The sequence below is a fragment of the Erythrolamprus reginae genome, chromosome 9 (genome assembly GCF_031021105.1).
Source record: "Erythrolamprus reginae isolate rEryReg1 chromosome 9, rEryReg1.hap1, whole genome shotgun sequence".
NCBI classification, from domain to species: Eukaryota; Metazoa; Chordata; class Lepidosauria; order Squamata; family Dipsadidae; genus Erythrolamprus; species Erythrolamprus reginae.
The window spans coordinates 44,298,055-44,313,871 of NC_091958.1; the positions used below are offsets into that span (position 1 = coordinate 44,298,055).

Below are 15,817 nucleotides of genomic sequence, written 5' to 3' on the forward strand. Positions count from 1 at the left end.
ACCCCCCCAAAAAATTAGAGGGAACACTGGCCCCCACCCTCCTTGCCTTTCGCAAACTCCTGAAATCCCACCTTTGTCACCAGGCATGGGGAAATTGATTCCCCTCGGCCGCTCCGTTTTATGTATGGTTTGTTTGGGTTGTATGAGTGGTTTAAAATCAAGAGTTTTTAACTGTTTTGGTTTTTAATCATTGGATTTGTATTTTGTTTTCTTGTTGTGAGCTGCTCCAAGTCTTCAGAGAGTGGCAGCATACAAATCTAAATAATAATAATAATAATAATAATAATAATAATAATAATGATATAATAAAACAACAACAATATAATAATAATAATAATAATAATAATAATAATAATAATAATAATAATAATAATAATACACACTGTCACAAAGACAGATATTAAAGAGGAAATGGTGTACAGGAAAATTCTGAGCCATTCTGTAGAGTTATCAGCTTCCAACAAAATATTTTGGAGGCAACCAAGGCTAATCCTCAAAGAGATAATAGTTGAGATGGCATGGAGCTTATCAGGAAATTGGAGGATGCAGACCTTCCATGGAAGGGAAGCTATGTGCTCTGCCCAGGGTGTGGACAGCAACGGTTAATTTGCCTTCAATGCTCTTGGTGCAGTCAGGAGGGAGCATTTGGCAAACTGAAAAGCCGCTACCAGAGCTTCCACATTCTGCATTACCGTACATTTAATCAGGTCAGTATGAAACAAAAGCTAAATCCGTGCCTGATGTAAGCAAACAGTGTTTCATATGTGTGTAAATCATTAGTGAAGTTTTGTGATTGTAATGTCTGTATTGTGGTATCAAATTATATGCTGCGCATGAGTAAACTTGCAAGTTCTGTTCTATGATTGTGTGTGCATGGGTGTAATTAATGTGCATATGAATTTAATATTGTTGGGGGCAATATGCTGATAACTGATGTAATGTGACCTTTATATTATTGTTTTATTTCAGTCTTTCTGAAACTTTTATACATTTTTAAAAATTTTCTCCACAATTCCATTTATATATCTACACACATACCTTAAAATATATCAATATATTACATATTTGAACTCAGTTAACAAACTTATTTTGCACCTATTTTTGAATCCTATTCATCAGTCTGTATTTCTTCTTTACTTTACATTCCTCTCCATTTCCTTTTACTACCTCCTTACTCCTTCTCTCCCCCTTCTACTTCTTTCCACACCTCCTTCTCTCCCTTCATCTTTCTACTTCCTCTTCCTCTTTGCCTTTCCCTCAGTGTTTCTTATTTATTTATTTATTTATTTATTTTATTTTATTTTATTTTATTAGATTTGTATGCTGCCCGTCTCCGTAGACTCGGGGCGGCTAACAACAATAAAAAACAATATGTAAACAAATCTAATATTAAAAGTAGTTTAAAAAACCCCAATTTAAGAAACCAATCATACATACAGACATACCATGCATAAATTTTGTAAGCCTAGGGGGAAGGGAATATCTTAATTCCCCCATGCCTGACGACAGAGGTGGGTTTTAAAGAGCTTACGAAAGGCAAGGAGTGTGGGGGGTAACTCTGATATCTGGGGGGAATTGGTTCCAGAGGGTCAGGGCCGCCACAGAGAAGGCTCTTCCCCTGGGTCCCGCCAGACGACATTGTTTAGTCGATGGGACCCGGAGAAGGCCAACTCTATGGGACCTAACCGGTCGCTGGGATTCGTGCGGCAGAAGGCGGTCCCGGAGATATTCTGGCCCGATGCCATGAAGGGCTTTATAGGTCATAACCAACACTTTGAATTGTGACCGGAAACCGATCGGCAACCAATGCAGACTGCGGAGTGTTGGTATAACATGGGCATATTTAGGAAAGCCCATGATAGCTCTCGCAGCAGCATTCTGCACGATCTGAAGTTTCCGAACACTTTTCAAAGGTATCCTAGCTCATCTCATATTTAACAGTCTTTCTGAAACTTGACATTTGGACTTGAACTCCCAGAATTCCCCGGCAGGTTTGCTGGGGAATTTTGGGAGTTGTAGTCCACACCTCTGCCAAATTTGAGAAGAAACACTGCATTTGAATGTGTCTCAAAGAGACAAACTTCTACTTCTCCATTTGCTTTCTGTGGATTTGTTTCTGAGAGGCAGTGTGTGGAAAGCTCAGCATTACCCGGATAACTATCCACCTTTATTGTTAATGTTTAACATTTTATTATTGTTGTTAACTTTATGATTATTGATATTGTCAATCAGTAACTGGGAAAAGAAACCTCATTGGACAAAACTAAAAGAGCAGCTGCTTTTTGCCATTAAAAAATGGGTCGAACTGCTGGTGAGAGTGAAGAAAGTAATAGTAATAATCTAAAATAAGCAGCTGGATCAGTTTCAAAAAATACAGGCCAATGGCAGTAGCGGGTTTCCAAAAAATGTATTGCCAGTTCTGTGGGCGTGGCTTGTTTGGTGGGAGTGGTCATGTGACTGTGTGGGAGTGGTTTGTGGTCATGTGACTGGATTTTTCTTTTTATTTCTTTGTTTCCTCTCTCTCCCTCCTTCCCCCCTTCTCCCTCCCTCTCTTCTTTCTTCTCGTCCCTTCTTCCTTCCCCTCTCTCTTTTCTCCTTCTTCTCCTCCCATTTCCTCCTTTCCTGCTCCCCTTATTTTCCTTTCCCTCTTCCCCCTCTTCCCTTCCTCCCTCCTTTCCTGAATTTGTATGCTACCTCCAAAGTAAACTCAGTGGTTCTCAACCTTTCTAATGTCGCGACCCTTTAATACAGTTCCTCATGTTGTGGTGACCCCCAACCATAAGTCTAGCACCAGTTCTCTCAACAGAGCTTTAAGCTGATTGGCAGGAAGATCCGAGGGACACCCCCACTGTAAATGTTAGTCAGATAGTAAAAGTATATAGTTCCTAACATTGTGGGAAATTTGTCTTTTTCTGTGGTCTTAGGCAATCCCTGTGAAATGGTCATTCAACCCCCAAAGAGGTCCCGACCCCCAGGTTGAGAACCACTGCATCTAGTAGCTCAGGAAGCAAAGCAACATCATTATTATTATTATTATTATTATTATTATTATTATTATTATTATTTAGATTTGTATGCCACCCCTCTCCGTAGACTCATTACTTTCTTCAGTAAAGTCTCTGTGTATACAAACACCGTTTCTCTAAACTTTGCATGTAAACTCTACATCCCTTTTTCGTAATAGAACAGACATGATTTATCATTGTAATTTTTCGTTCACAGCCTACAGCTCTGAGGTTTTTGAAGTGATTTTTCACCCAAGCAATTTTCAGATCTGGTCTTGCTTAATTTCCCCCCCCCAATTCATCCAAAATGTTTTCAAATGTTAAAAATAATACTTGCTCAAGTTTATTCCCTTTTTTTTAAAAAAAAAATACTTTTTATTGATTACAGAAAGAAAAAAAAACATAACACATAGGACATAACAAAACATTAAATGAACATTTCCAAAATGTGAACTGTAGGTGGTACACATCACAAAAGTAAAAACTTAAGGCTGTGACTATAAAAATTTATTTTTATGAATATATCAAGTTAATCAAGTAACTTATCGCTAAGTAGGGATAACATATATAAGTTAAGGTTAACATAATTTACATTTTCATTCTCATTTTACTTATATTTAGATCGTATACTATAGTCAAACTTGAACTCCATAGAATTGTAATGATACCAAGCTGAAGCTTATTCCATGCTTAACAGCTCTGATCCTGCTTCAAAGGATTCCTGTAAATATTGATAATATTGAACGGGATAACAATAAGAAGTTCAAGATAATTTTTGCTATTATAATCTCTTGGAGTAAAGCAGAATATAAATCATAAATGACAAGTTTCAGACAATTAGCCCAAACACTGGGTGAAGGAAAGCCAGTATTAAAGTTTATTCCTTTATAGAATATTAATCTGTCCTGAATTTGCATTTTCTGGAAAGTCACAGCTTTCTACCATAAAGTTTTTGCTCCAAATCCAGCGCTTTGCAAATATATCGGGACTACATTTCCCAAAATTCCCTCGCCACAAAAGTAAACTGCTCGGATTCCTGGGAGTTGAAGTTCCGATACATTTGGAAGATACCAAAATGCGAAAACTTGGGGGGGAGATATCAAGTTATACATTATTAGGGAATGTTTGGATCTTAAAAATAAATAAACACGACCACAACAAAAGATCCTTTGATTCTCTTCCGAATCCTATTCTCTGGATTGCTTGAAATTCGCCAAACTTTACCGTCGTAAGAGCACGAGCAAAAACTGACATTCCCCCCCCCAGTCATTCGCGCTTAGGTTACTAGCGACCAGCTGCAGTCGGGGCGGAGCCTTACAGTGAACACGAGAAGCCTAATTTCCCTTCGAGAGCACCCATGATGCACTGCGCAGAAAGAAGGCGCAATTTTGCCGCCATTTCTGCAATTTGTAAAAACCGTCTTTTCCATTCAAGCTTCACTTTGTTCATTTTTTCTTAATAGTACGTATTCTCCCAACGTAATTTATTTGTCGTAGGGAAGGGTCACCCTATTATAATGGACAGGCACGGACCGGTCTCTCGAACCAGGGCAACGTATTCTCTGGTTTCTCTTCAGATCGTATAAATCTTTCCCCTTTTATTAAAGATTTCCGTGGAGAGGATTGCTTATGAGTTTCGAATAATTCTTTTGAGATCCTGCTACGGTAAGGGCTTATTTGCGAAGTCGTAAAAATAGTTGGAGGTGTGGCTAGCTGGAGGTCCCTACCGGTTCGCTTATTTATGCAAATTTCTGCTAACGGTTCGTGTAGAGGGGAGCCCTTTCTGCGAAAGGGAGTCTCGGCAAGGTGGAACTCAACGTAGGCGGACGCAGGAGGTCGCCGGAAGGCTATTAGGGAAGGACTGCTCGGCCGGAGCTCTTTGAGGCGCGGACCGCGTCTCCTAGGAAACCATCCAGTAGCACCCGGAAGTGGGTTGAATGTCAAGCGGGCCCAGTTTTTTTCTCCCTCTTCCGCGTTTCGGGGGGCGGCGAAAGCGAGGGGGGGTAAGTTTGGGGAACAAATGTATTTATTTATTTATTCATTCATTTATTCATTTATTTACTCCATTTCTATGCCGTATCTCTCCGAGGGGGGGCTCTCCACTGAAAAAGGGGCAAAGGGGGACACGGTAGCTCCCCCTTTTTGACCAGGGTTCCTGCCCAGGTCGAAGCCTAGGCTTAAACTGAGTTAGCTGAATAAACCACCATGGGATGGGTCTCTCTTTGGATGCTGGGCCTTTCATGGGGGATTCATTCATTCATTCTGACTGACTGACTTATATGCCGCCCAACTCTCAGAAGACTCTGAGCAGCTTAAAACCAAATAATAATAATAAAAATAATAAAAATAAATAATTAATAATAATAATAATAATAATAATTTATTAGATTTGTATGCCGCCCCTCTCCGAAGACTCGGGGCAGCTCACAACAATGATAAAAACAATATTATAGTGGCACAAATCTAATATTAAAAGAAATAACTAAAACCCTATCATATTAAAACCAAACAACACATACATACCAAACATAAATTATAAGGAGCCTGGGGAAAAGATGTCTCAAATCCCCCATGCCTGGCAGTATAGGTAAGTCTTGAGTAGTTTACGAAAGGCAAGGAGGGTGGGAGCAGTTCTAATCTCCAGGGGGAGTTGATTCCAGAGGGCTGGGGCCGCCACAAAGAAAGCTCTTCCCCTGGGGCCCGCCAGACGACATTGTTTAGTCGACGGGACCTGGAGAAGGCCAACTCTGTGGGACCTTATCAGTCGCTGGGATTCGTGCGGCAGAAGGCGGTTCCGGGGGTACTCTGGTCCAATGCCATGTAGGGCTTTAAAGGTCATAACCAACACTTTGAATTGTGACCAGAAACTGATCGGCAGCTACTCCAGGCCACGGAGTGTTGTAGACACGTGGGCGAATCTGGGAATCCCCACAATGGCTCTCGCGGCCGCGTTCTGCATGATCTGAAGTTTCCGAACACTTTTCAAAGGTAGCCCCATGTAGAGAGTGTTGCAGTAATCGAACCTAGAGGTGATGAGGGCATGAATGATTGTGAGCAATGACTCCCTGTCCAGATAGGGCCGCAACTGATGCACCAGGCGAACCTGGGCAAATGCCCTTCTCGCCACAGCCGAAAGATGATGTTCCATAATGTGATATAACCCTCCCTAAAAACATTTCAAAACAATTTAAAACCAGCAATTAATAATTAAAACAGGTTTTTTTTAAAACCATGCCTATCTTTACTGATCGGGTAGCATTCCACTGGTTGGGTGGAGTCGCCTGATACAGGAATCAAACCCAGGGATAGATGGTGTATGTGTGTTGTGGTAATTCCCAGGTTGAGTGAGTCCTGGAAGCATTTGATGGGAAGGGGATGAGTGAGGAGGGTCGCCTGTTCATTGGGAAGGACCTCGTACGGCAGGAGTCCCCAAAATTGCCAATTTTAAGACTTGTGGACTTCAACTCTCAGAATTCTCCAGCCGCCTAGAATTCTGGGAGTTGAAGTCCACAAGTCTTAAAAGTTTCCAAGTTTGGGGACCCCTGCCGTAGGGGAAGAAGCTTTTGCAGATTGCAAAAAGGGCTGGGGTCTGCCTTGGGCTAAGCCAGAATGGGGATGGGTATTTGGGAGAAGTTGTTTGGAGTGCGGTCTTGGGGAGAGAGAGTATTTGTGTTTGGGGGGAGAATCTTTGGGGTTGGGTCTTTGCCCCTATGTCCTAGGATCTTTGAAATACAATGTTTTATGGGGGGATCTTTGAAGTGGGATCTTTGTGGGGAGATATTTGGGCTGAGCTTCTGGGGAGACAGTGCTTGGCATAGAGTCTTTGGGGAGGATCTTTGGGTTGGGGTCTTGGGAAAAGAGATTTAGGGTGGAGTCTTTAGAAAAAGATATTTTGGTTGGTTTGATGTTTGAAGTGTGCTTTTTAATATTAGATTTGTTTTTCGCTGGAATATTGTTTTTATTATTGTTGTGAGCCGCCCCGAGTCTTCGGAGAGGGGCGGAATACAAATCTAATAAATTGAATTGAAAATTGAATTGAAGTGAGGTCTTTGGGGCAAGATGTTTGGGGTAGGGTCTTGTTAAGGAGTGTGCAGAACCCTTGAGTTATCAAGGACATGCACAGAGGAAAACATGGGATTCCAGCAGCTATCCAGGAGATAAGAGTAATTATTCCGTCATACAAAAGAGATAAATTAAAGTATACAAAATAGTGTTTACTTTAGAAATAGCATAATCAATTTAAACAGTCAATATCTCTCCCTTTATTTTTTTGAGCAATATATATATAGAGAGAGGGTGGGGGAGAGACCAGGTTGAGCCAGGGGAAAAACATACACACACACACATATATGGAACATGAACAGCCATCATAACAACCCATTGCCATGAGGGCCACTGAGATAGCTGAGTCCAGCAAGGACTAGCTATGGCCAGAGGCCCTGAACATATCCCAAGGCATTCTTTGTATACTTTTCTGCACACATTTCACAACGTACGTCTTTGTTCTGTTGGCTTTCACCTGTGTACATCTCAAACCTCTATCCATCAGCTACTTTTAGTTCCCTATTTCTCACAGTTTCAACGTTCCGATTCCAAATATATTGCAAAACTACATACTTGGCAAAAACACATTTCACTGCAACAGCTCAGCAAGATTACAAATAGTTCTGATACACTTTGCTGTCTTTCTGTCTAAAACTTTGCTTCATGTACCTTTTTTATAGGGCCTGCTATCCTTCTAAAACAGTGGTTCTCAACCTGGCGTTCGGGACCTCTTGAGGATCGAACAACTGTTTCACAGAGGTCGCCTAAGACCATGGGAAAAGACAAATTTCCCATGGTGTTAGGAACTATTCTATTCTGGCACCTTGGAACATATTTTTACAATCTGGCCAATCAGACGTTTACAGTGGGGGTGTCCCTCTGACCTTCCTGCCAATCAGCTTGAAGCTCTGTTGGGAGAATTAGCGCTAGACTTATGGTTGGGGGTCACCACAACATGAGCAACTGTATTAAGGGGTCACGGCATTAGAGAGGTTGAGAACCACTGTTCTAAGACCTATATAATCAAACCCCACTTTCCCTCTTCTTGCAGCATTTCCAGTGCAAATGAATTGTCCCTTTTCCCGGGCAAAATGTCAGAGATCAGCTGTACTTTATTTTAGCATCTGTGCTTTCCAACCTACCTGCTGTAAACCAACATTCCATTCTGCTGATTGGACCTAGTACAGGGGACACAGCCCAATGGGGTGGGTTTTTTTTTAATGGTGGTTGCTTTTGCCTGACAACCTTGGAATGGTGCTGAAGGACAGCAGCTGGCGGGATACTGTAAACTGGTCTTATTGACTGTAATGTTTGTGTTTGTTATTAACTTACTTAAAAAGATAAGAATTCGTCCCTTTCAAGGTCACGTGTCAGGTGTTTTGATGTCACCTTGGGTTTTAGAGTGAAAACAGAGCGGTTGATCAGGGCGGAGAATTCAAATAACATGATACTATCCCTCTATCATGCTTTCCACTCAAAAAATTCTTTAGTTCCTTGTAACACCTCCTCCATACCACAACCAAAATCGATAGCAGTTTTTTAAAAAAATTACTTCTCCTTGTTCTTCTGACGCAGAAACCTAAAAAGGCAAATAATTTGTTAGAAGGGAGGTAAGTGGTGGGATCAATGCCATCTGCGCTGGTGTTGGATTGCTGCTTGCTTATTATTTGTTTGTTTGTTTTATATGGTGTCACAACATAGTAGCATCGATACATTAGCAAAAAATGCATATAAAGTGTCTATCAAAATATAAAACTTCAGAAGAGTTGAATTGTTTTTTTAAAAAATGCACAGCACGAGGGATGAATACAATTGTGAAATTATGTATGAGCAAGTTACTTGTGGGGCGGCTAAGCATGAGAGATGAATACAGTTCTGTACAAAATGAAATTATGTGTGAGCAGTTACTCATGGGGTGGCTAAGCTTGTGTAACCTAAGCCTTGGGGTGCAGTGTAGACTAGCCACCTTGCAGGACACCCCAGGCCAATGTGACCTTGGCACCGCTAAATAGTCTCACAGAGTGGGCCTTCTCCGGGTCCCGTCAACTAAACAATGTCAGTTGGTGGGCCCCAGAGGAAGAGCCTTCTCTGTGGCGGCCCCGGCCCTCTGGAACCAACTCCCCCCGGAGATTAGAACTGCCCCTACTCTCCTTGCCTTTCGTAAGCTCCTTAAGACCCACCTTTGTCGTCAGGCATGGGGGAACTGAGACATCTCCCCCGGGCATTTACAATTTATGAATGGTATGTCTGTCTGTATGTTTGTTTAGAAAATGGGTTTTTTTAAAATGTTTTTTATATAGTAATTTAGATTTGTTGTAAATTGTTTTTCACTTTGCTGTGAGCCGCCCCGAGTCTGCGGAGAGGGGCGGCATACAAATCTAAATAATAAATAAATAAATAAATAAATTTTCCAGCTGCTGGATCTCCCAGGGATCTCCCACCAGGAAGAAAGCAGCAGGAATTCGATAAATACCGGATTGCTGCTAAAAAGTACAGTAACTGGGGGAGTACAAAAGCTGGCCTTGAGAACCTCTGTGACTGCTGCTGTATGCTTTCTCGGTAGGACTGTACTGATGAAATTAAGTTGCTGGTAATGAAAGACCTTAAGGTACTATAATTTTGAGGGCGGAAGGCAGGCCAGGCTATTGCTGGAGACATTGGAGCCTTCTACGATTAAATGCTGGGTACTCCAGCTGGGCTCTCTATAGAAACTTCCCATGAAGAACTTAATTGTTCTGGTGGTTTAGAAAGGATTTCTGTATTTCTTGCTTTCGAGGGCGGCATCAGCTTTCGTGACTTTAAATGTCCGTGGAATAAAAGCCACCATTTGACTTAATATCTGAGATGAAATGCTTGCTTTTAATGAGACCACCCAGTTCTTTCTTTCAAGAGAATCCCAGTTCTAAACTCTATTAAATTGCAACCAGCTTTTGAGCTGATTCATTAATCCAATCCGCCATGGCAGTCCTTGTGCTTGTTTAGTTTAATCATCTGATTAATTGACTTAATTGTTCCCATGGCAGCTGTACAAGGAAATGCCACTTTATCCACATTTCATAGTTGGAAAATAATAACAATTGGAGACCCTTTATGGCTCCCCTTTGTCCTTTGTAATGAAGCGATGATCTGAGAGATGGCTGTCGAACGTATTTATTCTGTTATATTTATATTCTATCATTGTACAACGCAAGAAAATGTGCGTAATGTTCCCATCTGCTCTTTTCCTCACAAACAACCCTGTAAAGTAGGTTGGATTGAGGAGAGGGAGGGAAAGGAAGAGGGAGATTGTGATCCCCTTATATAGAGCACTGGTGAGACCACATTTGGCATACTGTGTTCAGTTCTGGAGACCTCACCTACAAAAAGATATTGACAAAATTGAACGGGTCCAAAGACGGGCTACAAGAATGGTGGAAGGTCTTAAGCATAAAACGTATCAGGAAAGACTTCATGAACTCAATCTGTATAGTCTGGAGGACAGAAGGAAAAGGGGGGACATGATCGAAACATTTAAATATGTTAAAGGGTTAAATAAGGTTCAGGAGGGAAGTGTTTTTAATAGGAAAGTGAACACAAGAACAAGGGGACACAATCTGAAGTTAGTTGGGGGAAAGATCAAAAGCAACATGAGAAAATATTATTTCATTGAAAGAGTAATAGATCCTTGGAACAAACTTCCAGCAGACGTGGTTGGTAAATCCACAGTAACTGAATTTAAACATGCCGGGGATAAACATATATCCACTGTAAGATAAAATACAGGAAATAGTATAAGGGCAGACTAGATGGATCATGAGGTCTTTTTCTGCCGTCAGACTTCTATGTTTCTATGTTTCTATGACCCATAATCACTGGCTCAAACTCCCAGCCTCCTGGTGTCTAATCCAGGATTGTAATTGACGACCTCAATCCTCCTCTCACATTTCACCTATTCTTGAATACAGGTAGCTCTCGACTTAAGACTGCCACTGAAGCCAAAATTTCTGTTGCTAAGCGAGACAGCGGTTAAGTGAATTTTGTCCCATTTTATGCGGAGTATAAGACGCACCTTAGTTTTGGGGGAGGAAAATAGGGAAGAAATAATCTGCCCTACCAGGCATTCATCTGGCTAGTCTTTAGTCTGGTCAGCTTCAGCACATTAGTTTGTTGTTTTTGAGCCCACTTGCTTGCCTTTTATCCCCTGGTTGGGGATAAAAAACAGTTTCTAAATTACTTTTCTCTCTCTTCAGCAATGCATGCAAGAATCCAATAAGAGTTCACAGAGTCTGCCTCCTCCGGGTCCCGTCGACTAAGCAATGCAGGTTGGCGGGACCACGGGGGAGGGCCTTCTCTGTGGCTGCCCCGGCTCTATGGAACCAACTTCTTCCGATATCCATACTGCTCCCACCCTGCTGGCCCTTTCGCAAGGCCACGAAGACCTGGCTTTGCCAGCAGGCCTGGGGGCCATACATTTACATCTTCAATGGTCCAATTATATGAATGGTGTACACGTATAGGAGTGTGATTGCCATTTTTTATAATAGCTTTTTTAAAAATGTTTTTATTATTTTTCAAAAGACAAACATTACAAACACAACATATAATATTATTATTATTATTATTATAGGGTACGTTATTAGGGACATTATAAGGTACATTATTATTATTATTATTATTATTATTATTATTAATATTAATATTATTACAACATATAACATAGAAAGGAGCTACAATCGCTCCGCTCAAGATAGAAGTTTTCATTGTACAGAAGAAAAAAAAAGAACTTATTATTGTTTAGATCAATCCAGAGAATATATAAGAATATCTATTACAATTCGCTATTTAAAAAACATATCTATTAATATATTAAAGTACCATAAAAAACTTAATTATGAGTTAAATCAAATCCAAAGTAGAAAGAAAAAAACACATTGTATTATAAAACATCACTATCTAGCTTTTTCTATTAAATTTGGCTTTTTTGCTAATATTTCAACAACCTTATGTATTTTTTATTTTATCCCACCAAATATATATCATCTGCCAAATATTATAAAATTCCGATTCTTCTTGGTTATTTTAAAATTCCGATTCTTCTTGGTTATTTTTTTATGGGGTTTTAGTTTGTTATGTTTTAACCTTAGATAATGTTCGACTTCTTTTACTGTTTTGTATCTATTTATATTGTACTCATACTGTTGTTGTAAGCCGCCCTGAGTCCTTCCGGATTGGGCGGCATAGAAGTTGAATGAACGAATGAATGAATGAATGAATGAATGAATGAATGAATGAATGAATGAATGAATGAATGAATGAATGAATACTGTCTATAGCCATGATGGCGAACCTATGGCCCGTGTGTCACAGGTGGCACGCAGGGCCCTCTCTGTACCCCTGCCAGCCATCGCCCCAATCCAGCTCCACTGTGCATGCATGCTAGCTTCCCACTACCCAGCTGGTGTTCGGATCTCTGCCATGCACGCTCATGGGGCAGGTTGTATGCGGGAGATGCGTGCGTGCATGCCCGGAGGCAAAGCACATGCGCCGGGGGTGTTCACGTTGCATTTTGGGGCCTCCCATTGCATCCCCGCAGCCCTTTTGCCTTCCAGGTTGGTGCAGGAGGCTTTCCAGGCCCCAAACAGAGCACGGGGTAGCTGTGCATGTCCCATTTTATTTATTATTATTATTTATTAGATTTTGGGCCTGGAATAATAATAATAATAATAATAATAATAATAATAATAATAATAATAATTTATTGGATTTGTATGCCGCCCATCTCCGTAGACTCGGGGTGGCTAACAACAATGATAAAAACAGCATGTGACAATCCAATAATAAAACAACTAAAAACCCTTATTATAAAACCAAACATATACACAGACCAACCTGGAAGCCAAAAATGAGCGAGGGGGGACAGGGTGCATACGGGGGGGTGGGGGGGTGCTCACACACATGCCCAGGGATGGAAGGGTCATGCAGGGGGAGGAGTGCGCGCATTGCATCATGGGTACAGGCAGGCATGCTGTTGCGTGCATGCGTTCACTTTTGACATGCAACAAGCTACCATCAGTGGTCTATACCAGTGTTTCCCAACCTTGGCAACTTGAAGATATTTGGACTTCAACTTCCAGAATTCCCCAGCCAGCGAATGCTGGCTGGGGAATTCTGGGAGTTGAAGTCCAAATATCTTCAAGTTGCCAAGGTTGGGAAACACTGGTCTATACAACAGCAACAAAAGTATTTCCTTCAGCTAAAGGCTTAAACTCTCTTAATTTCGTCTAGTGTCCGAATTAGGAAAGTCTTCATTTATTTCATTTTTTTTCTCTATTACTTAATATATTTCAGATTTCCACATCATGGCGTTCAAAGTCTTTTTCCCTCTCTGCTGTGCTTCGGCGGAATGCGGCCTTTTGATCGGACAATGGATCCCGGAACAAAACTCCATTGTTATCCTGGCGGTGATCCATTTCCCGTTGATCCCGGCTCAGGTGAAGCAGTATCTCTCCCAAATGCAACACGCCACCCAAGTCCAGCTGGCCGTCTTGGGTTCCTGGACGAACAGCCGCGAAAAGGAGACTTTGCAGAAGTTCCTGGAAGATCTGGGCATAATTTTTTCCCAGGGCCCCTGGATCCAACTGGGGAGGCGAAAAGACAGCAAGTTTTGGAACTGTTTGGCCACCTGGAAGGAATCCAACAGCGGCAGCGGCGACGACAACAGCGTTGAAGAAATCATTGTGATCTATTACGACCAGCGTAAAGTCATGCTGTCGCAGCTTCACCCTCCTAACTATCCCGGAGTTCCTTCCGATCAGAAGGCGGGCGACGCTTCCAAGCTAGCCGCTGTTTTTGACACGGTGGCGAAAAGCCAGTTGCTCTTCATGAAAGACCAGTATGACGAGGGACCCATCAGGCTCACCCACTGGCAGTCCGAAGGGGTGGAGGCCAGCATTATCGTAGAACTGTTGAAACAGGTGTCTGTCCCCGTCTGCATGCTGATAACGCTCCTCCTTTCCTTCGTGGCTGGCATCTGTCAAAGCAGGTAGGTGGGTTGATGGGGAAGAAAGCAGGGGTGAAAATCCAGCAGATTCTGGCGAACCGGTAGTGGAAATTTTGAGTAGTTTGGAGAACTGACAAATGCCACCTCTGGCTGACCCCAGAGTGGGGAGGGAATGGGGATTTTGCAGTATCCTTCCCTGGATTCAAAGTCACCTAGCCACCTTTCATGCCTAAAGCAGAACTAGAACCTACGAGTCTGCGGAGAGGGGCGGCATACAAATCTAATAGATAGATAGGATAGATGATAGATAGATAGATAGATAGATAGATAGATAGATAGATAGATAGATAGATAGATAGATAGATAGATAGATAGATAGATAGATAAGGTAGGTAGGTAGGTAGGTAGGTAGGTAGATTAGATAGACAGACAGACCCACAGACAGATAGGATAGATTGATATAGATAGATAGATAGATAGATAGATAGATAGATAGATAGATAGATAGATAGATAGATAGATAGATAGACAGGACTCACTGCCTCCCAGTGATTGATTCAAAGTCACCCAGCCAGCTTTCGTTTAATTTTAAAAGTATTTTTATTGATTATCATAAAAGGATGAACAAGACAAAACATACATTTAACATATACAGGGACTACAATTGCCCCGCTCGTAGTAGAATTTGTAAAATCAATACAGTATTTTAAGTAAGAAAATAAGTCTTTTCATGTAATTTAACCTTTCTTAATAATAATAAAAAAGGAAGTTAAGAAAAGAGAAAAAAATTCAATTCATATACATTTTTCTTTGTATTCCATTCATTTAACATTTTTTTAATTCAACCATTCGTAAATCTTTTCCCAAATATTATAAAAATCAGATTCTTCTTGATTTTTTAACCGTCTCGTCATCATATCCATTTCTGCACATTCTATAATTGTCCTTATTACTTCATCCTGCAGCCAGCTTTCATGCCTAAGGCAGGACTAGAACTCACTATCTCCTAGTGATTGATTCAAAGTCGCCTAACCAGCTTTCATGCCTAAGGCAGGACTAGAACTCATTGTCTCCTAGTGATTGATTCAAAGTCACCCAGCCAGCTTTCATGCCAAAGGCAGGACTAGAACTCACTGTCTCCTTGTTTGTAGCCTAGTGTCAGGCCGAAGCCATCATGTGGAGTTAGAGACTTTGGCCTGCCACAGTAGAATAGTATTAGGGGAACTGGGAGGGGTAGCTGCATGAGAGGGAAAGTTACTAGTCACAACAAATTCCTTTCTTGGAGTCCAAGGTCATCTTTCGTTCTGCATCAACTGAAGTAAAGAGGAAGTCGGTGAAATCCCTGCACTCGGACTGGTCCTCATGATGAACTTGTGGGTGTAGGGATCGGGATGAACCTTAACCTGGATGGGATACTGGAAGGAAGTTAGTATCGGGATGGCAATGGCTTGACCAACATGGCTCTGCTAATAAATTGAACCTTGGATGAGAGAATTGGACCGGAAGCTAATTTATTTCTCAGATGCTATTTGGGGTGCTGACACCTAGAGATACTTCCCCATTAGATACACTACCTCTCAGAAGTTGACTTATGTTAACTCAGAAGTGGGTGTTTAGCAGTTGGCAAGGCTCCACATTACTAACTTTCCATCCCTGCTAAGTCCTCCCAGTGTTTTGAATGGAAAACCCTGGAAAAGCCCCCAAAGGCAACCCTCCCACCTGTAACTCTGAGTGGGCGTGGAATGAAAATAGAATAGAATAGAATAGAATTTTATTGTCCAAGTGTGATT

At 41.4% G+C, this 15,817-nt stretch overlaps 1 protein-coding gene and 1 non-coding gene across 5 annotated transcripts in view; both read left to right on the plus strand.

Moving 5' to 3' along the window:
* Positions 1 to 4,346: 4,346 nt before the first annotated feature.
* Positions 4,347 to 15,817, plus strand: part of PIGQ (phosphatidylinositol glycan anchor biosynthesis class Q) — a 56,491-nt gene continuing 45,020 nt past the window's right edge. Inside the window, exons 1-2 of one of the 4 annotated variants that reach the window (XM_070761052.1) lie at positions 4,347 to 4,466; positions 13,376 to 14,069. In XM_070761052.1, coding sequence (XP_070617153.1) covers positions 13,387 to 14,069 — 683 coding nt within the window. In that variant the 5' untranslated portion in view covers positions 4,347 to 4,466; positions 13,376 to 13,386. Of the gene's footprint in view, positions 4,467 to 4,583; positions 4,670 to 4,912; positions 5,008 to 8,258; positions 8,659 to 13,375; positions 14,070 to 15,817 lie in introns of those variants that run through there. The other 3 variants (XM_070761054.1, XM_070761051.1, XM_070761053.1) reach the window with 3 other exon arrangements.
* Positions 4,562 to 4,678, plus strand: LOC139172697 (U5 spliceosomal RNA). Its single transcript, XR_011559916.1, has one exon. It is a non-coding gene; the product is annotated as a U5 spliceosomal RNA (small nuclear RNA).